The sequence below is a fragment of the Gopherus flavomarginatus genome, chromosome 3 (assembly GCF_025201925.1).
Source record: "Gopherus flavomarginatus isolate rGopFla2 chromosome 3, rGopFla2.mat.asm, whole genome shotgun sequence".
In the NCBI taxonomy this organism is placed as follows: domain Eukaryota; kingdom Metazoa; phylum Chordata; order Testudines; family Testudinidae; genus Gopherus; species Gopherus flavomarginatus.
In genome coordinates, this window is record NC_066619.1 from 234,006,326 (window position 1) to 234,031,252 (window position 24,927).

Below are 24,927 nucleotides of genomic sequence, written 5' to 3' on the forward strand. Positions count from 1 at the left end.
TCATGCCACATATATTTACCTACTTATTAAACAGTGGTTAACCCAAGAAGCATGTTATATTAGTGATCCAAAATCCACATCAGATCCAGGATAGCTTCCAAATGGAATTTAAGAAGTTGCTTTTGACATAGAAAGCCCTAAATTGTTGAAGGCCCTGAAAGACAGCCCCTCACCATGTATAATATTAGGGCAGCTGTGATCAGCAGAGGGGCCTGAGCTCATTTCTGCTTGGTTAAAATGGAAGGGGCTGCTAGCTGAAGAGTTTTCTTTGCAGAAATCCTAGGGGCTGGAGCTGAGTTCCTTCTGCACCCTTGGTCTCATAAGCTTTGTTGACACAGCCGTGTAAGTCCAGAGTTAATGGGACTTGAGTCAGCGGACTTGTGTCAGGGAACTCTGGGCTATGCATTTTAACTCTAGGTTAAAAAATTTCTAACATGTGCTCAAACCTAGGGCTCTGGCGTCCACACTGCAGTGCACAGACCCAACTCAAAGTAAACATATCCCAAAGTGCCTCACATCTCCCAACATCGGGGGGGCCCAGGAGCAAGGGACAGATTGTGGAGCGGGACCAAGCAGCTGCTCTGTAGTGATGGGGAGTGGCGGAGGTGTTGGGAATCATCCCTTCCAAGCTGTATTGAGCTGGGAGCTCTGCTGCCTCCTTTCCTGCAGGGCAGCTGCTTGGTTCCACCCTCTTTGGGCTGTGTGCACTGTGAGGATCAGGGCTGACTCCAGGGATTTTGCCGCCCCAAGCAGCCAAAAAAAAAACACCAAAACAAAAGAAAACCCAAGCTGTGATCGCAATCTGCGGCAATTCAGTGGGAGGTCCTTTGCTCCGAGCGGGAGTGAGGGACCCTCTGCCAAATAGCTGGACGTGCTGCCCCTCTCCGGAGTGGCCGCCCCAAGCACCTGCTTGGTAAGCTAGTGCCTGGAGCTGGCCCTGGTGAGGACAGTGAGTGGGAGCCAGCTCCAAAACTTCTGTGCAGTGATGTACCAGCCGCTGCTGCAGGAGGCTGCAGGGAAGTTTTGAGGCTGGCTCCCACTCACCGGCTTGACAGTTCACACAGCCCCAAGGAAGGCAGGCAGGTCCCAGGTGTAAGGGTCAGAGAGCAGAGTGGGAACCAAGCACCACCCTGCACGGAGGGGGAGTGGTAGTGCTCCTGTCTCAGCAGACCCAGGGAAGGGATGACCCCCCCGAACAGCCCGACACCTGGAAGCCTCTTCCTCCTGTCATCTCTGTTTCCTGCTTGGGGCAAACTCTGCACAGCAGTGAGGAGGAGCTGGAGCAGGAAGGGATAGCATGCTCGGCCAGGCAGTAATGGTAGTCAGATACTGGGCTGGCTGCCTGCAGCGATGCTCCTTTGCTGCTCGGCATGCTGGGATACATTTGGAGAACTTTCAGGACCCAAGTCAAGCTGGGGCTGCTTGCATACAGGAAAGCAATAGAGCCTTGGACCTTTGGTCCCAGCTTATCATGGGCTTGAACTCTCCAGCCCTGCAGGGTCCTGGGACCCTGAGTGTGAGCCCTAGGGTAGCACATTTGTAGTGCTGTCGTAAGTGGGGTTTAGCTTGAGCCTGGGCTCAGACCCAGGCTTATACCCATAGTATCCATGTGTGTTTACTATCAGGGCATGCTGCACGGCCTATCTGCTTACTCGGTCTTTTCAGGAACAGGGTGACATGAGGAATTGGCGAGTGCTGGTTGTGGAGTATTATTGATAAGGCATTTTGAATTGTTAAGTGGATTATTTTTGAGAGCATTGGCCTTGAGCAATCAAGTATTTGCATTAGGGATTCTTATTTCTTTTTTTATATTTTAAAATATTTGTATACAGAGACCTAGAGCTTGGGTATTTGTTTCTTGGTACATCTGCAGAAAGAAAAATAATATCTGTGGTATCTCTACTGTTGTTTACCCTTCTTGCTCTTTTTCTTCTCAAGTAACCAGAATTTTGTCTGGAAATACTCATTGTAATTTGTGAAAAGCTCCAGACACATGGGAATATGGCAAGCCCCAGTCAGCTCTAAGACTTCACCACACTTGTCTTTTTTTGCTGTTTTAGCCCATTAAAACAACCCTCAGTCCCGCAACTTAAGCCAGCAAGAGTAAAGAAAACCTACTTTGTCAAAAGCTATGAGAAATAGCTGAAGAAGATAGAACTTTGTTTTAGTACATCAGTCTGGCTCAGCTGTAAGTCTGGGGGTGGTTTTTTGTTTTTTTAAAAATTGGTTATTATCTAAGTAATAAGATCTAGCTCTTATACAGCACTTTTCAGCAGTAGATCTCAGATTGGCTGCAGGTCTCAGGGCAGAAGGACCCCCCCCCCCCGGCACAGGTCTTCGGGGCACTTTGGCTGCGGGTCCCGGGACAGAAGGGCCCCCTGCTGCCGAATTGCCGCCGAAGACCCGGAGCGGAAGAATCTCCGGGGGCCCGGCACTGTGAGAGTTTTCCAGGGCACTCGAAGTGAGTGAAGGACCCCGCTCCAGGGGCCCTGAAAAACTCTAGTGGGGGCCCCAGAGGGAACTGGGGCAAATTACCCCACTTGCCCTCCCCTCTGGGTGGCCCTGCTGCCAAGTCTCACAATTTTGTCAGGGGCACTGCTATATTTAATGCTTTTCTTAAAGCCCCAGCTCCTGGAGGCATGTGTGTGAAAACTTTAGCTTACTTTTTTATTTAAATGAAAGTTTCTAGCCTCATGGTTGTGGAGAAAAGCAGGAAAATGTGAACTCTGAAGTTTCAAAAACCAGAAGGCCAAAAAGACAGTCAAAATGTATTATTTTCTTTAAAAAATCCATGATCTTAAGGCAATTTCCTGATATTTTTAGTCAGTTTCATGATATTTACAAACTTGGGGTTCGTAATAGACAGTTTGACAGGGATTAGCTAAAGGAATAAAAACAAAGGAAGGGAGGTAAGAGGATGGGGGACAAAGAATGGAAGAGCATGGGAGACAGTGCTCCAGTGAAGAGACTGTGAGGATGGGGATTATTGGAACAAATAGTCAATCAGCAGAGAGGAAAGAATATTCAGAATAAAAATTGTGTAAAACCATCTGATGTTGTACACTCTAGATGGGCCCATAGATAACTGGGGCATAAGGGAGAAACAGACATGAGAAAAAGCAGTGGCAGGGAGTGGGGTGGGAGACAGTGGGAAAACATTCAGAGGAGAGGAGGGAGATAGATGAGAGCCAGCCAGGGCTACTCCTCCCACCTCACCCTCCAAGCACCATTGTAAATGATCACTGTGGTAGATAACCATCATGCTATGTGTCGGGGACCCAGTTATAGCACGGTTTCATTTGATGGTGTGATGGGGATATAGCTAAGTTCCAGACAAAGTCTTGAGCAAATTATGTCCAAAGCTTTACCATGGTTTGGGAAGTTGGTTAGGATCTCATGTGTGCTGCAGAGTGTACAAGTGTTGTAACTAGAACAAGAGATAACTATGTAGTAACAGCAGCAAAGAATCCTGTGGCACCTTATAGACTAACAGACGTTTTTGGAGCATGAGCTTTCGTGGGTGAATACCCACTTCCTCAGATGCATGTAGTGGAAATTTCCAGGGGCAGGTATATATATATGCTAGCAAGCAAGCTAGAGATAACGAGGTCAGTTCAATCAGGGAGGATGAGGCCCTGTTCTAGCAGTTGAGGTGTGAAAACCATGAGAGGAGAAACTGGTTCTGTAGTTGGCAAGCCATTCACAGTCTTTGTTCAATCCTGAGCTATGGTGTCAAATTTGCAGATGAACTGAAGCTCAGCAGTTTCTCTTTGAAGTCTGGTCCTGAAGTTTTTTTGCTGCAGGATGTACATAGCAGAGGGGCATTGCTGGCATATGATGGCGTATATTACATTGGTGGATGTGCAGGTGAATGAACCAGTGATGATGTGGCTGATCTGGTTAGGTCCTGTGATGGTGTCGCTGGTGTAGATATGTGGGCAGAGTTGACATCGAGGTTTGTTGCATAGATTGATTCCTGAGCTAGAGTTATTATGGTGCGGTGTGCAGTTACTGATGAGAATATGTGTCAGGTTGGCAGGTTGTCTGTGGGCAAGGACTGGCCTGCCACCCAAGGCCTGTGAAAGTGTGGGATCATTGTCCAGGATGGTTGTAGATCCTTGATGATGCGTTGGAGGGGTTTTAGCTAGGGGCTGTATGTGATGGCCAGTGGAGTCCTGTTAGTTTCTTTCTTGGGTTTGTCTTGCAGAAGGAGGCTTCTGGGTACACGTCTGACTCTGTTGATCTGTTTCCTTATTTCCTCGTGCGGGTATTGTAGTTTTGAGAATGCTTGGTGGAGATTTTGTAGGTGTTGGTCTCTGTCTGAGGGGTCAGAGCAGATGCGGTTGTACCTCAGTGCTTGGCTGTAGACAATGGATCGTGTGACGTGTCCGGGATGAAAGCTGGAGACATGAAGGTAGGCATAGCGGTCGGTAGGTTTTCGATATAGGGTGGTGTTAATGTGACCATCACTTATTTGCACCGTGGTGTCAAGAAAGTGGACCTCCTGTGTAGATTGGTCCAGGCTGAGGTTGATGGTGGGGTGAAAGCTGTTGAAATCGTCGTGGAATGTTTCCAGAGTCTCCTTCCCATGGGTCCAGATGATGAAGATGTCATCAATGTGGCGTAGATAGAGAAGGGGCGTGAGTGGACGAGAGCTGAGGAAGCGTTGTTCCAGATCGGCCATAAAGATGTTGGCATATTGTGGGGCCATGTGGGTCCCCATAGCAGTGCCACTGATCTGGAAATACATATTGTCATCAAATTTGAAATAGTTGTGTGTAAGTATAAAGGCACAGAGCTCAGCAACCAGTTGTGCTGTGGCATCATCAGGGGTAGTGTTCCTGACAGCTTGTATTCCATCTGTGTGTGGGATGTTTGTGTAGAGAGCCTCTACATCCCTGGTGGCTAGGATGGTGTTTTCTGGGAGGTGACCAATGCATTGTAGTTTCCTCAGGAAATCAGTGGTGTCACGGAGATAGCTGGGAGTGCTGGTGGCATAGGGTCTGAGTAGAGAGTCCATATATCCAGACAGTCCTTCAGTGAGAGTGCCAATGCCCGAGATGATGGGGCATCCAGGATTTCCGGGTTTGTGGATCTTGGGTAGTAGATAGAATAACCCTGGTCGGGGCTCTAGGGGTATGTTGATTTCTTCTGGTGTTAGCGTAGGGAATGTCCTGAGTAGATGCTGTAGTTTCTTAGTGTATTCCTCAGTGGGATCTGAGGGAAGTGGCCTGTAGAATTTGGTATTGGAGAGTTGTCTGGCGGCCTCCTTTTGGTAGTCAGACCTGTTCATGATGACAACGGCACCTCCTTTATCAGCCTCTTTGATGATAATGTCAGGGTGGTTTCTGAGGCTGTGGATGGCATTGCGTTCTGCACGACTTAGGTTGTGAGGCAAGCGATGTTGTTGTTCCACGATTTCTGCCTATGCACGCCGGCGGAAGCATTCAATGTATAGGTCCAGACTGTCATTTCGACCCTCAGGAGGAGTCCATGTGGAGTTCTTCTTGTGCTGGTGGTGGGAGGGCACCTGTGTATCAGTGCACTGTTCAGTGTTGTCCTGGAAGTATTCTTTGATTTGGAGACGACGAAAGTAGGCTTCCAGATCGCCACAGAACTGTATCATGTTGGTGGGGGTGGCAGGGCAGAAAGAGAGTCCCCGAGATAGGACAGACTTTCTTCTGGGCTGAGTGTGTAGTTGGATAGATTGACGGTATTGCTGGGTGGGTTAGGGGTACCACGGTTGTGGCCCCATGTGGCAGGTAGGAGTTTAGACAGCTTACAGTCCTTTTTCCTTTGTAGAGAGGTGAAGTGAGTAATGTAGATCTCCTGTCTTATTCTAGTGAAGTCCGTTTGTATAGAAGTTTGGTTATTAATGAGAGTCTCCAGGTTGGAGAGCTCTTTTTTGATGTTTTCCTGTTTGCTGTATAGGATGCTGATCAGGTGGTTCCTCAGTTTTTTTTGATAGAGTATGGCATAATCTCTCACTGTGGTCTATGTAGTATGTAGATAGCAGTGGATTTTTTACCTTTAGTCCATTTGGTATGATGTCCGTCCGTTTGCATTTGGAAAGGAAGATGATATCTGTCTGTATTTGTGCAAGTTTCTTCATGAGGTTGATGGATTTCCACTCCATACGGCTAAATGCAGTGCCTTGCATGGTGTCAAGTATCAGAGGGGTAGCCATGTTAGTCTGGATCTGGGTCACAGCTTCCTGGAGCAGCGCGCTCAGCGCCTCGTTCTTCAGGGTCTCGCGAGCCTGGGGCTCGCTCAGGCCGATGGCTGTGAACAGGCTCAGCGCGTCCGGCCCCGCCGCCATGCTGCCGCATGTAACCTAACCCTTAGACACAGTTTAAAATGATAGTGTAGACATGCCCTCTATGAGTGGTCTGAATAGGGTCAGTTAGTTACATTTTTGTATGATGATGATAACTAGAAAGGAATTTGAGCACTAACCCCAAACAATCCAATAGTCATAACTATAAAGTAACACAGCAGTGCATTAATTCAAGGAAGCTGTGTTGAAGCATACAGTTACTCTTGGAACCTCTGCTTTGTCTTGAATTCTAGTCCTTGTATCAAAAAGTACTCCATTTTGTGTTACAAGAGCTCAAAGTCTGGTGCTGGGTTGGCCATCATGACAGTGCACTCAGATCACCCTTGCGAATGGAGTGACTTGTATTGCTTGTGGCTGCATCACAAGTGGGCTGGATGGTCTCTGGAAGGAGCTGTCCCCCCAGGCCTCCCGCCTCAAAGAGATGTAATAAGTGTCCTAGAAATTAGAAATGAAGAGACTCTTTAGGTCATCTAGTCAGTTCCTCTGCTGATGCAGGATCGTGCTGTACAGGATTTTTTTTAGTGCTCTATCAAGGCTAATTTTTAAATGTCTCAAGTGATGGGTCTCCTGCCATTTCCCTAGGGAGACTATTCCCCAATTTACTCCAATTTTTCTCTGCTATTTAGCTTGGATTGTCTTTCCCAGAGCACGTTAATGGGATGAAATATACACTCCCTCCCCCCACAACCTGGTTAGCTGAGGGAAGTGTTTAATTTCCTTCCCATCCTCCACTTCTCCCCCTGCCAAATCCAAATAGAGGTTATGGGGTTCTTGGGCTACTAATAGAGGGGCTTGGAAAGCACTCTCATCTGCACTGGAGGATGATATTCTGGACTTAACATAACCAGACTATATCAGTGGAGAGAGCACAACATAGGTATCAACTCAATTATGAGTATTTCATAAAACAAAACGACTTTTTCTGGCGTACAGTAAACTTGTAGTAAGGGTCTCTAGAGGAAGTTTAGGAGGAAAAAATCTCCTGAGAGAAAACAGAAGGAAGCTATTTTAAAAAAAACAAACAAGCAAAAAAACCAACCCAGTGAATCAAATGTGCGCGGATTTAGCTTAAGGCACGTTTGTTCCAGAGAAAACACCGGAGCCATTCATTATATAAAATACAGTATTTGGGGGTGAGAGAGAATACTGATGAGGAAATGAATGCAGATGAGCCAAATAAAATACTAAGTGTCTTTTATAAAAAACTAACTATAAATAATTTTAACATTCTGTAGGTACCAAAAACATAAGGACTGTTAAGCTTTATTGCATATTGTTCATTTCTTATACGTAAGTATGAGGACAATAAACAAAGCCCCGAGATATGGTACCCATTGTATCAAATCAGCACATCAGCTACCAAATTTTAAGAATGTTTGCACCAAGATCCGGACCCAAACGATGGAGTTGGAGCCTATCTGTACTTCAGTTTCAGTATTTGAAAAACCTCAGAGCATTATTGATATTTCCAAAGTGAACAATAGTGGTTACATCTGGGGTATCTTGTTTATTTTAGCATATGTTAACATCTATGAAAATGTGGATGTGTGACTTGTAATGCAAGTTTATAACAAGCTAATATGAGCTTTTAATATAGAATCACGGTAACCATTTTTAAAAGTATCAGAAGGGTAGCCGTGTTAGTCTGGATCTGTAGAAGTAGCAAAGAATTCTGTGGCACCTTATAGACTAACAGTCGTTTAGGAGCATGAGCTTTCGTGGGTGAATACCCACTTCGTCAGATGCATGTAGTGGAAATTTCCAGGGGCAGGTATATATATGCAAGTAGGCTACAGATAATAAGGTTAGTTCAATCAGGGAGGATGAGGCCCTGTTCTAGCAGTTGAGGTGTGAAACCAAGGGAGGAGAAACTGGTTTTGTGGTTGGCAAGCCATTCACAGTCTTTGTTTAACCCTGAGCTGATGGTGCCAAATTTGCAGATGAACTGAAGCTCAGCAGTTTCTCTTTGAAGTCTGGTCCTGAAGTTTTTTTGCTGCAGGATGGCCACCTTAAGGTCTGCTATAGTGTGGCCAGGAAGTGTTCTCCTACAGGTTTTTATATATTGTCATTCCTAATATCTGATTTGTGTCCATTTATCCTTTTCCGTAGAGACTGTCCAGTTTGGCCGACGTACATAGCAGAGGGGCTTTGCTGGCATATGATGACGTATATTACATTGGTGGACATGGAGGTGAATGAACCGGTGATGGTGTGGCTGATCTGGTTAGGTCCTGTGATGGTGTCACTGGTGTAGATATGTGGGCAGAGTTGGCATCGAGGTTTGTTGCATGGATTGGTTCCGGAGCTAGAGTTATTATGGTGCGGTGTGCAGTTACTGGTGAGAACATGTTTCAGGTTGACAGGTTGTTTGTGAGTGAGGACTGGCCTGCCACCCAAGGCCTGTGAAAGTGTGGGATCATTGTCCAGGATGGGTTGTAAATCCTTGATGATGCGTTGGAGGGGTTTTAGCTGGGGAGTGTATGTGATGGCCGGTGGAGTCCTGTTGGTTTCTTTCTTGGGTTTGTCTTGCAGAAGGAGGCTTCTGGGTACACGTCTGGCTCTGTTGATCTGTTTCCTTATTTCCTCGTGCGGATATTGTAGTTCTGAGAGTGCTATTTTTAAAAGTTAATCTTCACTTTATCTACTGTCCACCTCATAGGAGTTACTGCATATGAACACACATTTTAAAATGTAAATGTTGCCTTAAACTTATTTCATTATGCAACAGATGTTTAGTGTAACCCTCTTGTTTTTTTTGCAGTGATCCAGCTGCCAAAGCACTCTGGGAGTCCTTAATGAATCTCAGACAAAAGGAAGCTGTGATGGAAGTTAGGAGACACCTAGTGGAGGCTGCAAGCAGAGAAAACTTGCCCATTAAGATGAGCATGGGTAAGCATTATAATATACCCTTCACCAGGTGACTATAATGTGGAATATTTCAGCGTCATACTCCCTTTAGTCCCAACATTTAAAGCAGTGGTGCCCAAACTTTTCCTCTCTTGCCCTGCCTTAACAGTAATAGTGTGTGTCCACGCCCCCCTACCCCTCCCCTCCCCGGGCCGGGAGTGGAACCAGCAGCCGGGGGGGCCGGGAGTTGTGTCCTGGGAACCAGGGCGTGGCAGCCTAGAGCCAGGAGTGGAACAGTGGCTTCAGCTGTGGCAAGGGACTGGAGCTGGGGGTGGGGGCAGAGCAAGGCTGGGTGATGCTCCTTCCCTGCCCCCCTGCATGGGCTGGCCTGTGACCCACTCTGCCCTCCCAGACATTCCTCCACACCCCCCTCCACTCCCAGGGGGGCACGTCCCATGGTTTGGAGACCACTGATTTAAAGCATTTACATTATTCTCTAAATTCTTATCCCATCATAGTTAGTTAGCCTCTGGTGAACTTTGAGGCTGTGCTTAAGCATGATGCAGTTGTGTTTTTGGAGTTTGGAAATTAAAAAAAAATTAAATAAAAGATTCAAAAGCCTATAAAGTGGTAGAGTTACATGGAGGATGATAAATACACTGATGCAAGTGCTTACTGTTACTTCTTGCCTTTGTACTATGAAGTATGACAGTTTGGGGCATGTTTGCAGAAAGTAGTCTGCTGAGCTTCTGTTCTCGACAAGCAGACAGTCTAGCTAGAATCGGAACTGTTGGAATCTGTACTGATCTCTCTCTCTCTCTCTTTTTTTTTTTTTTAACTGAATATTTTGTGAAGCAAGGCCACCTCAGAAAAAGCTGAAAACAATATTTAATACATTTTTAGAGTCAGAGTCTTTAGAAATATGCTAGTTGTGGGACATAAAGGTTTTACAGCTTTTTTAGTACGTTATTCTAATTGGACAAAAACAAAACAAAAATAGATTGAAATGCAAGAAGTTAATGGTAGGCTTACATATTTAAACAAGTCATGAAATACAAAAATAAAGGAAGATTCTTGTGATAGTATTAACTCACTCATCTTACCTATTGTATATTCTTTATGCACCTGATATGCTTAAAGTATAGATTAATAGATTAGTAATCAGAAATACTACATTTATGTTGAGAGGCAATGTTAATATGCAAATATTAACTTTTACATTTCATATGTAATTTGTTTAAATTACAGCTTTTTTCATTTTACTAACATACTTAGTTGTGTTTATTTCTTGTTTCTTTTTGTTCTAAAGAAAAGAAAATGAGATTAGGGAAAAATGGAAGAGGCGAAGACAACAAATGGAGGAGACTGACAAAGTCCTTTTCCAGTTCTTGGAGAGGTTGAGATTCTTTACACACACTCCATTCATTCTGAACACATGGGCATATTTTAGGGATGTTAAAGAAAACCTTCATGTCTTGAGGACTTCCTTAAAGATCCTGAAGATATGTAGGAGAAACACCATTGGTAGCCATCTGACCTCTCTGTGGAAAGGGGGAGTGAAGGGGAGGAAGGGCACTGGAATCTCCACCCTATCTCCTGCGGGTCTAGATGGGAAGGGGTTGGAACCTTGGTGGGGAGTTGGGGGGAACAGCTCCAGTGCAGAGGATGAGAGAAGATATTATCAGATCCTAGATCAAGGAGGTGAAGAGCTATGACAGTCCCAGAATCTTCCCTGAGACTGGAGGGAAAGTGTGGAATGAATGAAATATCTCAAGGTGTCTCATCAATACATTAGACGCTAATGAGACTATCAAGTATTAGACCTGTGTTTTTGCATGGCTCCATGCTGTTGCTGAGAGTTTCCTATATAATAGGACTCTCCTGTTGTGTGTACCTGGCAGAGACACTTCTTTCAAATGTCTGATCACTTCATTGTTTATATTCATATTTTCCAAAATGTTTATTCTGGACAGTGTCTAAGGATGGATGTGATTTTTTTTTCTTTTGATCTGACTAGAAGTTAAAACATTCCTGAACAACTTTTTAGTTTAAAAATATGTGCTTTGCTGTTCAGTGAACTTAATGTATTTTGATCAGTGTGCTAATCAGAGATGGAAAAAACAGATCTTTTTCAATAGGACTTGTTGGATGAGGCATAATAAACCACTGATGTATTTTTTTTCTAATGTACCTTTTTCAGGGCCATGACACAGCTCTACTCCAGCCAGATTTCCTGCTCCAGGACATTCTGGCATGCACAGTGCTGTTAACAGAAGTAGCTGCAAATGAAGCAGCAAACCTGTTTACAAGGAAAATACATAGAATTTTTTCCCGGTGTTCAGTTTTTGTTTTTAAAAAGCAAAATTCATATTGTTTTTTACTCTATTGTCTGTAAATCAAGAATAGAAAACACTGAATAGGGAATAAAAACTGACTTGCTTTACCCCTTAAACAGAGTTACTGTTCTGTCAGTGTTGGTGATACCAACAGTACACTGCAGTCTGGGATATTTTGAGAGTGGGAAGATGGCAAGTGTGGTAGGGCTGTTGTCACAAATCTACCTATAAGAAAAAGGGTACAGGAAATTGGGAATATTTGCTTAAATAACCTTGAATGATGTGTGTGGGAGCATCCCCCGGGATGACTTGTTCATTTTGGTGTGATAGTGTTAATTTTTATAACAAGTTTAATTTTTTCTTTTAAAAATGGTTTCTCTCACTTTTGAGACTTCATGATCCATTAGCCATCTTTGCTGCTTTGTATTGCTAATAAACCAGTAACCCTGCCTCCATCCTGTGTGCCCTTCTCCATTCCCGTGGTTTCAAATTAAGGGTCCAGTGCTGTAGACTCTTACTCACATGTGCAGAAACTTCAGTGAGACTACTGGCAAGGAGAAGCATTTGCTGGATTTAGGCCAAAGTAGTGTCACAACAACTTTTCCTCCTTAAGAATTGGTGTTAAAACTGATTTCTGTTGAGTACATAGTATGTATTTGCTTTTATTGTTTGGGGTTTTGTTTTTTTGTTTTGGCAGTGGAGGTGCTATTTGCGCTTGAAATACTTTTTGAAGCACAGATATAAATTACTACTATTTGTATGTGTGTCTCATTTAATTTTTAAACTGTGGATTCATCAGCTCATAACTAGAAGAGCAACAAAGAAAAGCTTTGGGACAGTCTTGCAAATAGAAAAAGAGAGAAATAAGAAGCAAAAGCTAAAAATGAGGGCGTGTGTGTGTGTGGTTTTCTAAAAACCATAGCTTCTCATTGGCTAATAAATGCAGGAAGCTGCTCCTAATGTCAGGGACTAAATTGTTCAATGATGCATAACTGTTGAATGAACTTTTAAAATTGTACTGTGTCCTTTGAGTGTGCAGTGCCAAATATATCATGCTACGGGAATACTTAAAGCCCCTTAAGGCAGCGAGAAATTAAGTAGCATGTTGCCTATCAGTTGCTTCCTTTGTCTGGGACAAAACAATTCTAGGTACTCTTTTCTGCCAGATGCCTTTATTTAGTCGAAAGGCCACCTGCTTCCAATATGATTGAGATATGGGGCAGTGAGGCTGGAGAGAAGATGGAGGTGCTTTGAGTCTCCATACCCTCTGCCAAGGTTAACTTTGCACTGTCATAGTTCAGGCTCTGCAGATATCGGTATATTTCAGTGGATAGTGAACTGTCTTCTGCTGCTTAGGAGTAGCACCTCAGTCACTCCAATATTTAGAGAGGATGTTTTGAGGACTTTTAGGCCCTTCCTCATATTAAATATCATAGGCATCATTTTCCAACAGGAAGAAAATCTCTAACACTTTTACTAAAGTCAGCTGTCACAAGGTAAAAACTGTTTTTATGCTTGACATAAGATGTGAAATGCATTTGGAAGCAAAGCTTTCAATTCCAGTTGGTATTTCTGAGACCCCCTGTTGTAGGCAGCTGGCTGAAAAACTGTATCAGGTTTGACACTGGCAGCATGGAGGTCCTGTCTCAGAAATTATAAACCATATTCTATCTTCCTTTAATATGTGTAGAGAAAGTAAAAAACTTCTGCTTCTTTCAGTGTACTAAAATATCCTTAACCACTCACTGCAATGAATCAGATCACTCTCCTGCCTTCCTCAGTGTGTGTGCGTGTTTGTGTGGTGTAAGGTGACCAGATGAGAGACATGAAATATCGGGGCGTGTGGGGGGGTGGGAGGGGTACCAGCGGAGCAACAAAAAAAACCAAAAAAACCCAAGAGTCGGCAGCAGAGGAAAAAACAAAAACAAAAGCGCCTCCCCCCAACAAAAAAAACTACCACCCTCCCCCCAAGAGCATAGGAAAAATTGGTAGGGGCTGAGCACCTGCCAGTAGCTCCATGCCCCGCCCCACCCCGCCCCCCTGCACCAGCTCACCTTTGTGTGGTGTAAGGTGACCAGATGAGAGACATGAAATGTCGGGGCGTGGGGGGGGGGAGGAGGGGTGCCAGCAGAGCAACAAAAAAAACCCCCAAAAAACCGAGTCGGCAGCAGAGGGACAATTTGCGTTCAGTCTGGATGCAGGACAAACAAGTAAATATCGGGACAGTCCCAATAAAATCGGGATGTGGTCTCCCTAGTGTGGTGCATGTTTTTCCTCGACAGGCAAATATTAAGGACTAGCTTTTTCCTTTCTTTGATTGGTCTGATGTAGTGGGAGCAGAGCACTTATCATATGAGCACAGTTTATTCAGTGTGATACCCCGTATCTTGCAGAGTGCTCAGCATCTTTGCGGGGTGTTGAAAAATGCATCAGCTCTCCCACCCTGGGGTGGGAGGAGAGTGTGAGAGCTTATGAAACCAGCTGTGGAAGAAAAGTTGTCATTGTAACTGTTCTGCTTACACCTGCTGGCAGCTCCATTCGCTCCACACTTCAGGCTGCAAGAATGAACAGAGGGAGAGAATTCTGCGAAGCTGCCAGGAGAGATAGAGAGGGAACAGGTGCTCCTTGCCCTTCCAGCAGCCAAGAGGGGGTTGTGAGCAAGACAGAAGTCTGATCTCACCACTTGGGCACTGTCTTTGAACCTCACTGGTGCTGGGATCTGTTTCCATGGTCAGTCTTCACTAGTATGCAACTTCGAGTTTCATTTTAATATTTAAACCCAAATAAAGTTTTAAGCATTAACACAATGAATGGTAAACATGAAGATTGGTTAGGAGAATCCCAGGAAACAGCAGCACCATTTGAAGGCTATGTACAAATCACCATTCATAAATAAATGTGGAATTGTATTCATGCCTTATTAACCACTAAATATCTTCCTATTAGCTGTCAGGTAAACCCCTTCTTGCTAACCCTTCTGTATTGAACACCTACTGCATATCAATTCCCTGACATTGGGGCTCCTTGGGCATTGGTGGGCCTCAGTTTCTGCTGTTCTCTGTCTGTGGCACACAGAAGTCTAATCTGTGGGCTGTAATACTTTTGGTCTAATTTCAGTTGTTTGGTTTACTGTGCAAGTGCTAGGTGGTGGTGGTGGTGTCTGGTTACATACAGGAGGTCAGACTAGATGATCTGGTGGTCCCTTCTGGCCTTAAACTCTGTGACTCTAAGACCTTGGCTACATTTGAGAGTTGCAGCGCTGGTGGTGTCTTTACAGCGCTATAACTCACTCACTGTCCACACTGGCAAGGCACATACAGTGCAGTATCTCCCTGGCTACAGCGCTACTTGTACTCCACTTCCACAAGAGGAATAAAGACTATAGCGCTGCTGATGCAGTGCTGCCCCGCCAGTGTGGCCACCAAAAACGCTGTTATTGGCCTTCAGAAGTATTCGGCAGTATCCCAGAATGCCTGTTCTAGCCACTCTGCTTATCAGTTCGAACTCTACTGCCCTAGCCTCAAGTGACCAACCATCAGACTCACCCTTTAAATTCCCCGGGTATTTTAAAAATCCCCTTCCTGTTTGCTCAGCCAGGTGTGGAGTGCAATCAGTGAATCTTTCCAGGTGACCATGCCTCCATGCACCAGACGAGCACCAGCATGGAGCAGTGGTGAGTTGCTGGACCTCATCAGTGTTTGGGGGGAGGAAGCTGTGCAGTCTTAGCTACGCTCCAGCCATAGGAATTACGATACCTTTGGGCAGATATCAAGGGCCATGATGGAAAGGGGCCATGACTGGGACGCACTGCAGTGCAGGGTTAAAGTGAAGGAGCTGCTGAGTGCCTACTGCAAAGCCCGCGAGGGAAACTGCCGCTCCGGTGCTGCCCCCATGACCTGCCATTTCTACAAAGAGCTGGACGCGATACTTGGAAGTGACCCCACCTCCACTCCGAGGACAACCAGGGACACTTCAGAGCGGGGGGAGGAGGAGGAGGAGGAAAGCGAGAGTGAGGGTATTGGGGTGGGGGGAGACTCCCTGGAGACATGCAGCCAGGAGCTCTTCTCAAGCCAGGAGGAAGGTAGCCAGTCGCAGCAGCCGGCACTTGGTGGAGGACAAGCAGAGGAGCGGGTTCCCGGTAAGCGGCTCTTATTTTCAGGATGGATGAGGAATAGCGCATTGATGTGGTCTATCACATTGCGGTAATCGGCCTCGGTAATCTCTTCAAAAGTTTCAGCCAGAGCGTGGGCAATGCGCTTGCGCAGGTTTATTGGGAGAGCCACTGTGGTCCTTGTCCCAGTCAGGCTAACGCGTCCGTGCCACTCTGCCACGAGGGGTGGGGGGACCATTGCTGCACACAAGCAAGCTGCATAGGGGCCAGGGCGAAATCCGCATTGCAGTAGAAGACCCTCCCTTGCTTCCCAGGTGACTCTCAGCAGCGAGATATCTTCCAGGATAAACTCCTGTGGAAAATGTTGGGATAGTGTTCAGTGTAGGTGCCTCCTGCAGCTGTTGGCTCTCCCCAACGCATGGAAACCCAGAGGACAGTACAGTCCTAAAGCAATCAGTCCCCCTTACTCACCATTTCGGGGCTCCCGTGGGTTATGTGTGGTCTCTTTGGGATGGGAAAATTATGCTATTGTGAAAACTGTATGTGCCCTCCTTAAGTGCGGGGGAATTACTCTGTCTGGTATAAAAAATGCTGCCTCTGTTAAGTGTTGCATTTTGCCTTTACCGATGCTACCTTGAGATCTCGGCTGTCCGTGTTATCACCGGCTGAGAGACTGCAAAACCTTCGGAAGAGACCGCGAAAAAGCAAAGACGACATGCTGCACGAAGTGATGCATCAGTCTTTCACAGAGAATCGAAAAGCGCAGGAATGGAGGGAGAGGGAAAGCAGGATCTGCAAGGAAAACGCAGCGCACAGGAAGCAAAGCACAGCACAAAGCGGCTGATAAGCATCCTGGAGCACCAAGTAGACTCTATCCAGGCGCTTGTAGCCATGCAGGTGGAGCATTACCGCCCCCGCCCCTCCCTGCACCCCTTGTCCCAAAGCTCTTTCCCTTGTGCCCCCATGTCAGCTCCATCCTCCCTTCCCCAACATCCGGGTTCTTACCACCACCAGCTGCCTCCAACACCTGTATGTTCACCAACCAGCCCTGAGAACTATGACCCTTACCCTCTGCATTCAACCCCCATCACCATGCAGTATAGCCATCCTGAAGTGCAGCACTCACTGCACAGCACTCCAGACAGGACATATGCAAATCTGTGATTGTATGGTTCCCCACCCCACTCCCTTGCCCTTTCAGATTCCCAAAAACTTATGTTTCTTTCAATAAAGTAATTTTCTTTTCAATAAATGAATTTTGGCTTTGAAAACAGTCTTTATTATTGCATAAAGTTAAAGATACCTTAGCCCAGGAAAGAAACAGGCACTGCAAATCAGCTTAGCAAACACAGATTCCTACTAACATTGTAACCACTGCATTTCGCTGCCGTGCAGGGCACCAAACATTATTGTTGGTTTGCAGCCTCAAATTCCACCCTCAAGGCATCCCTAATCCTTGCAGCCCTGTTCTGGGCCTCTCTAGTAGCCCTGCTCTCTGGCTGTGCAAATTCAGCCTCCAGGCGTTGAACCTCGGAGGTCCATGCCTGACTGAATCTTTCACCCTTCCCTTCACAAATATTATGGAGGGTACAGCACGTGGATATAACCACGGGGATGCTGTTTTCACCCAAGTCCAGCTTCCCATACAGAGATCGCCAGCGCCCCTTTAAACGGCCAAAAGCACACTCCACAGTCATTTGGCACCGGCTCAGCCTGTAGTTGAACTGTTCCTTGCTGCTGTCAAGGCTCTCTGTGTACAGTTTCATGAGCCACGGCATTAATGGGTAAGCGGGGTCTCCAAGGATCACAGTGGACAATTCAACGTCCCCTACTGTGATCTTCCGCTCTGGGGAAAAGAGTCCCGGCCTGGAGCTTCCGGAACAAGCCAGTGTTCCGAAAGATGCATGCATCATGCATCTTTCCAGGCCAGCCTGCGTTAATGTCAATGAAATGTCCACGGTGATCCACAAGCGCCTGGAGAACCATAGAGAAATACCCCTTCCGATTAACATACTCGGATGCTAGGTGGGGTGGTGCCAAAATAGGAATATGCGTCCCATCTATCGCCTCTCCACAGTTAGGGAAACCCATTTGGGCAAAGCCATCCACAATGTCCTTCACGTTCCCCAGAGTCATGATTTTTCTTAGCAGGATGCGATTAATGGCCTTGCAAACTTGCATTAACAAGATTCCAACGGTGGACTTTCCCACTCCAAACTGGTTCACGACCGATCAGTAGCTGTCTGGAGTTGCCAGCTTCCAGATTGCAATAGCCACCTGCTTCTCCACCGGCAGGGCAGCTCTCAATCTCGTGTCCTTGCGCCGCAGGGTGAGGGCGAGCTCCTCACACAGTCCCATGAAAGTGACTTTTCTCATCCGAAAGTTCTGTAGCCACTGCTCGTCATCCCAGACTTGCATGATGATGTGATCCCACCACTCAGTGCTTGTTTACTGAGCCCCAAAGCGGCGTTCCACAGTGCTAAGCATGTCCATGAATGCCACAAGCAATTTTGCTATCATTGTCGGACTCCTCACTGTCACTTTGGGCCTTAAGGAATAACTCAACTGCCAAACGTGATGTGCTGGCGAGACTCGTCAGCATACTCCTCAGCAGTTTGGGCTCCATTTCCCGCAGACCGAAACGGAACACAGAATCGCGCTGCACTGAAACTGTGCAAAGATGGCACCAAATGTGGACAGAAACACAGGGATTGCTGGGATGTGAAGCGATGCATCACAGGGCGTTGAGACAGGAACCAGAATGACCCGCTCCCTCCGCCCCCTTCCCACAACCCACGGTGCCAGAATGGGAAGAGATGCTCTGTAGGCTAGCTGCCCATAATGCACCACTCCCAGCACCGCTGCAGATGTAGCCACGACATTGCGCTGGTAGTTGTCAGTGTGACCATACTGCAGCGCTTTCGCTACACAGCTGTACGAAGACAGGTTTAACTCCCAGCACTGTACAGCTGCAAGTGTAGCCATGCCCTAAGTATTGGAGAACTTTGGAAACTACTTTTCAGTTGCAGATATAGGGCCCCTGTGCTGCTAGTGTCCCAAATGACGTCATATTTCAGCAAAATGTTCACAGCTGCAGGAGACTCATTACTGTCCCTTTAAGCTTTCATTTAAAAATTCGTGATGACTTTTGCCTTCTGAACTCTCAAGACTGGACTGAGCAAAATGGCTGGTGCCTTCTTATTAAGGGCTTGACTAGAGTTCCATTACAAATCCCTAATTGTAGGGAATTATGACTCACCTGTACAAACTGCCCCCAGGGTTCAACTGAGTGAATTACAGTGGTTTGTTAGTTGAAAGGAGTGAAGAGTAGGTTAAATTCCACCTCTGAACTCATCCATTTTAACAGGATTTTAGTCTGTAGGGACTAATGCTTTAGAGAAGTGGTGGGAAACAACTTTGAGGACATAATGCTGAGCTGAGTAGGCAAGGTGTGGAGTGTTGCTTTAAGGTTCTTTTTGGCTGTGTAAAACTATTGCTGGCACAACTATCATCAGATTTGATGAGAGAGCTTCTGGAACAGCCAGAGGCTGTTGTGAGAGGCCTGGATGTCAAAGAAAGTGCAGCAGAATGGAGAGAGCAGCACTGGCAGAACTTTCTGGGAGCTCAGAAATAAATACAATTCCAAGGTGGCAAGATCTCCCTGATGTCTCCTAAGGAGGAATTTTGCTGAGAGTGTGCTGGTTTTCCCTCTGAATTCTCCAGTCAGCTAGTGCTGTGGTTTCCAGGTGAGGATAAGAGTTCTGTGGAGTGTGTGCCACTTTCAGATGAGTTTTTTCGCTCCAAAGACGTCAAAAGGAAAATTGGCCTCTTTAAGCTGCTAGTAACAGCAACGTGGTCAAAGACACAGATGTGATGCCATAATTTTACAATCTCAGTGTGAGATTCCTGTCCAGCTGACTTGCTAGAAAACACTTCAGAGTTGTTTATCAAACATACTGATGCTTCATAGTAGCATCTGGAAGAACTTCAGATAATTTTGTTAAAGGAAAACTTGAGGGCCTGGGGAACCATCTCACAGAACTAGACAAAGAACTAGACTAAACCTGAAGGCCTACTAGAGGCTGAAATATGAGTTGGCCTCCCTTCGTAGGGGAGCCAAATGTGTTTTTTAGGAATTGCTAGATTAGGGAAAAGGGATTTCCTTTTATCCACATGACTTTGCGTCTCAATTAAGAGCATATTTGAATTCCTAAGGCTCGGATCTGAAATGAGACTTGAAGGAGGCAGACTAAATTCTAGGTACTATTTTACTTTGGGACCCTTGTATTATTTTTGAATCTTTATGCTATATTTGGATTATTTATCAGTGGTTTTAGAGAGAGAAGATGGGTGAGGTAATATCTAATATTGGGCCAACTTCTGTTGGTGAGAGAGCCATGTTTTCGAACTTACACAACAGTGCTTTGCCATTTAATATTAAAATTTAATCTTAAATTATTTTACAATCCATATGCAAAAATAGTTATTTGGTTTTTGAAGATTTAATTTGCTGTGGTGTTCAGTAATAGTTTTTTTTACCATTTGTATTTCTTGTTGTGAATTACTTGTTCATTGTGCATACTATTTATTGCAATATACTCAAAACACTTGAGAGTGTTTCAAAGTGTGGAACCAAAGCCATGGGGTCAAGATTGTTGTTGTGGCAATAGATCGGAGGATTGTGGGAGTTGCTCTTTCCTTTAGATTGGATGTATTTCCCAGAGCAGCCCCAGCTAGTCTGTAAAGTCCAGGTGCAACTCTGGACTTTTTGTTTTGATTGGTTGGTCTGTTTTTGTTAGAGTTCCATAAATATTTGAGAACCATTTATATCAAGATACTTGGAATACTATGATACTTTATTATTTAAAATAGTAAATGAAAATGAAATAGCTCCATCTTGACTCTCAAACAACTGTATGTATATAGTAGTAGGTGAGTACTGTTAGGCTATGTCTACACTACAAATTATTTTGGTATAACTTACTTCGCTCTGGGGTGTGTATAATCCACACCCCTGAGCGACGTAAGTCATGCTGACCTAAGTGCTGATGTGAACAGTGCTATGTCAGCGAGAGAGCTTCTCCCACTGACATAGCTACCACCTCTTGCGGAGGCAGGAGTTATTAAGCTGATGGGAGAGCTCTCTCTTGTCAGCTTAGAGCATCTTCACTAGAAGTGCTTCAGCAGCACAGCTGCGTCAGTGCAGCTGCACCACTAGCTGCTGTAGAGTAGAAATAACCTTCAGTATCAAGAGAAGATAAATATTTGCTCAGTGCAGTTCTGATTTGCCAGTGTGTAGATGACTTAGCCATTGTTTCTTTATTTTGATGCGTAGACACATTGTAGCTTTTATAGAAAATCATTCAGTTAAATTAAACAGTTAAAAGGTAATCTGTTTTCAACAAACCTCTTGTTGAGACCATTTTGGAGGTACAGTTATTTAAAGACCTTTGTGATATCCAAGGAGAATGAAGTCAGTTAGGAATGGATGTCTGATGCGGCTTACTTTTGCTCAATTAAAGACAAATTGTTTTTAACAGACTCTGAGAGTATTTTTCATGATCAATAACTTAGGTGCAGCTGGATTTTATGAGTTCCATTCTGGAGTTAGGGAGCCACTTATACCAGAGGAGAAATGTTTCTGCTTTTTCAGCTTTAGTAGAAGTGCTGCTGCTTGTCCAGTCCTGACCTCCTCTCTGACTCCATTGCTAATCTTGTGTATCTTTTAGTAATCCTCTGAATGTGACGGTCCCTGATTCTGTTGATGAAAGCTGTGCTATTAACATATTACTTGGCAGTAATAGAAACCCTACTACAAATATCTTTCTGTTGTCTCAAAAACAGACTTGTTTGGCAATTTTAACAGAGGATGGTAAATATAGGTTGAGTCTGAATCCCTTGATTATGTTCCCTTAGTGACATTGTGAATGATCAAAGTTGAAACACCAGTACGGTAACAGAAACAAAGTGCTCTCTGCTGTTACTTTAATCCTCATTAATGGGAAGAAATCCTTCTTAGTTTCTTCCTATTAAAGTATACAAAATGCAACTTGAAAGTCTTAGTCTTTAAAAATTTAAAGATCCCTGGAGAGACCTAAACTAACTCCTTAGCCCAGCATCAGGCTTTGTAAAAGATGGTGGGGGTAACTCCCTAGAGTAGTGTGGTAACTCCCTGAGTAAAGTTTGAACTGAAATTCCAAACTTTAAGTAGGAGCGGGGCAGGCCTGGAGATTTGGCCTGGCCTTAGGGAACATGAAAGAATAGCCTGTGAGGTTGGGGGTGGGCATTAGCTCATAGGATTTTTTTCCTATGGAAAATTGATCTGGAATGATGTTTATAGAGAGAATACCAACAACTTTTACGTATACTGAGGTAATGCAGTATCTGAAATCTGAAGCAGATATAGAATAGGAAGCAGACATTTTTAAAACAATTGCTTGCATGATATTATAAATAACAATACATTTATTGATGTGCTATTTCTAGAGACAGCATCAGTCCAAAAGTATTAAAGACTCAATACTGTCAAGTGGAGGGATCAAATAAGCTTCAGGAATATCTATAATACTTTTCACAAAAATTACCTGATTACTGTATGATAGCAGTACAACCCTATTGCAAATGATTCTTGTGAAGGGGAATTCTGGTTGCCTGGCTCCCTTCTACCTAAAATCTAAACCTTAACAGTGTTGACTTAGCCTTGCATGCAGTATATAACTGTTCAGAAATACACTGCTACTTGTCTGTTGTATTTCTTAGCATCAGCATTTATATTTAGCCTGTGTGGCCTTGTGCTAATTCGGCCCACAACAGTACCTTCTTTGGCACTGTTCTAGAGTGATTATGGCAGCCTTCTCCATGCATGTGGCTGGTACACAGGCTGTTGCTACCGCCTTTCCTTGTTTCCCTTAAGGTGGCAAGGACACAACTATATTTAGGGTCAAATTGTTCCCTTCTGTGTTAAAAACCATTGAAGTGGACTCTGGGGCAAGAAATCTCCAAAAGGATCCGTTTGCAAAAGTCCCTTTTGGAAGAGATTTATGAAAGATACTATCGTCTTTGAGAATGTCAGTACATACGTGGAATCATAGTCCTAATCTCCTCCCATTTGAAGTTAGTGATTATATAAATATAAATAGTGCTTCCTTCCTGACCCAAGATACATATGGAAATAGAATTTAGAGTGCCTCAGCCTTTATAATTCATTTCCCTAATCACTGGTAGATTTTGTCTGTTTTCTTCTAAAGGCCTTTCCACACAAATCTTCTTCTATTTTTTTCTGTTGATCTTTTTCTTATGCTTCTGGTAGCCTTTGAACATAAGACTTCCTATATATTTCTTCATTAATGATTTTCTTGTATAGTCAAATATGTATGGTCACGCACACTTTCTTAGACATACGTTCATGTACCTGTAAATGTATAGTTCTCCTTAGTAGCTCGTGTATAAGGCAAAGCTCAGCTCATTTCTTCAGTAAAGGTCAGTTTAAAGTTGAAGTGCTTACTTTAAAGATTTGTAGAGAATTGAAAGTCAAAAGTATATGTGTCATAAACAGATAGCTAAGGGTTAATGTCTCTTTCCCCTGAAGCACCTGACCAGAGGACCAATCAGGAAACCGGATTTTTTCAACTTTGGGTGGAGGGAATTGAGTGTCTAAGGTCTTTGTTTTCTGGCTGCCTGCTTTCTCTGAGCTTTGGAGAAGTAGTTCTACTTTCTAGTCTTCTGTTTCCAAGTGTAAGGACAAAGAGATCAGATAGTAAGTTATATGGTTTCTTTTCTTTGGTATTTGCATGAATATAAGTGCTGGAGTGCTTTGATTTGTATTCTTTTTGAATAAGGCTGTTTATTCAATATTCTTTTAAGCAATTGACCCTGTGTTGTATCATCTAATACAGAGAGAATATTTGTACTTATTTTTCTTTCTTTTTATATAAAGCTTTCTTTTAAGACCTGTTGGAGTTTTCTTTACTTCAGGGAAATTGAGTCTGTACTCACCAGGGAATTGGTGGGAGGAAGAAATCAAGGGGAGATTTGTGTGTTGGATTGCTAGCCTAATGTTGCATTCCCTCTGGGGGAATAGGAAAGTACTTTTTGTTTCCAGGATTGGGAACAGAGAGGGAGATTCACTCTGTTTGGATTCACAGAGCTGGTGTCTGTGTATCTCTCCAGGAGCACCTGGAGGGGGGAAGGGAAAAAGGATTATTTCCCTTTGTTGTGAGACTCAAGGGATTTGGGTCTTGGGGTCCCCAGGGAAGGTTTTTCAGAGGGACCAGAGTGCCCCAAAACACTCTAATTTTTTGGGTGGTGGCAGCAGGTACCAGGTCCAAGCTGGTAACTAAGCTTGGAGGTTTTCATGCTAACCCCCATATTTTGGACGCTAAGGTCCAAATCTGGGACTAAGGTTATTACATGAGTGGCAGCTGGTGGGAGACAGAATCCAGAAGCCAGTAGAAATATTATATTTTCTTTTCTCTGCTAAGGGCTTTTTAGCAGAGAGAAACAGTTGGTTTTAAAAGGGAACCAGAGAGAATTTTTTTTTCTGCTCTCTCTGGCAGTTTGTGGCTTGCATGTTAAGCGAGAAGCCATTAAGAAACTGTTGAGGGTCTTTTGTCATGCAATAGCCCTCCCATTAGGAGGCAAGTACCGGCACTTATATGCATGCAAATAAAGTGGTTTTTCTGGTTTCCCTTCATTGAACATTAGCTAGAGAGAGAAAGGGAAAAAAGCACTGTTGCTAGGCAGACTTCAGGAGGCAACAGAGAACCTGCAGTTCAGAAGATAAACACCGGAGGGCACCCCAACACAAGAAAACAGGCACCATGACTTCTAAGGCAAAAATTGACGCCGAAGAACAAATCAAAGAAGCTGAACACAGGCGACAGATGGAGATGAAAGAAAAGGAAGAAAGCATCAAACTGGCAGCCTTCCAAAGAGAACAGGCGGCCCAAGAGGCAGCACACAAAAGAAAACTAGAAGAAGAAGAGGTGGCCCACCGCCGAGAAATGGAAAAGCACCAAAAAGAAATGGAAAAACAACAAAAAGAAATGGAAAAACAACAAAAAGAGAATGAAGAGAAGGAAAAACAGAGAAAACATGAACTGGAATTGGCAAAAGCTGGGCTGCATGTGCCAGCCAACCCTAACAACCCGGTGCCAAATATTGCTCCACAGCACAGGAAATTTCCCACCTACAAGGCAGGTGATGACACCGAGGCCTTCTTGGAAAATTTTGAAAGAGCCTGTCTTGGGTACAAGATCCCCGAAGACCAGTACATGGTAGAATTGAGGTCACAGCTC

General features: G+C 44.6%; 1 protein-coding gene across 3 annotated transcripts in view; it reads left to right on the forward strand.

Moving 5' to 3' along the window:
* Positions 1–24,927, forward strand: part of SCFD2 (sec1 family domain containing 2) — a 316,169-nt gene that overhangs the window by 50,728 nt on the left and 240,514 nt on the right. For all 3 annotated transcript variants that reach the window (XM_050947620.1, XM_050947621.1, XM_050947619.1), the window contains exon 3: positions 9,099–9,226. In XM_050947620.1, coding sequence (XP_050803577.1) covers positions 9,099–9,226 — 128 coding nt within the window. The remainder of the gene's footprint in view (positions 1–9,098; positions 9,227–24,927) is intronic.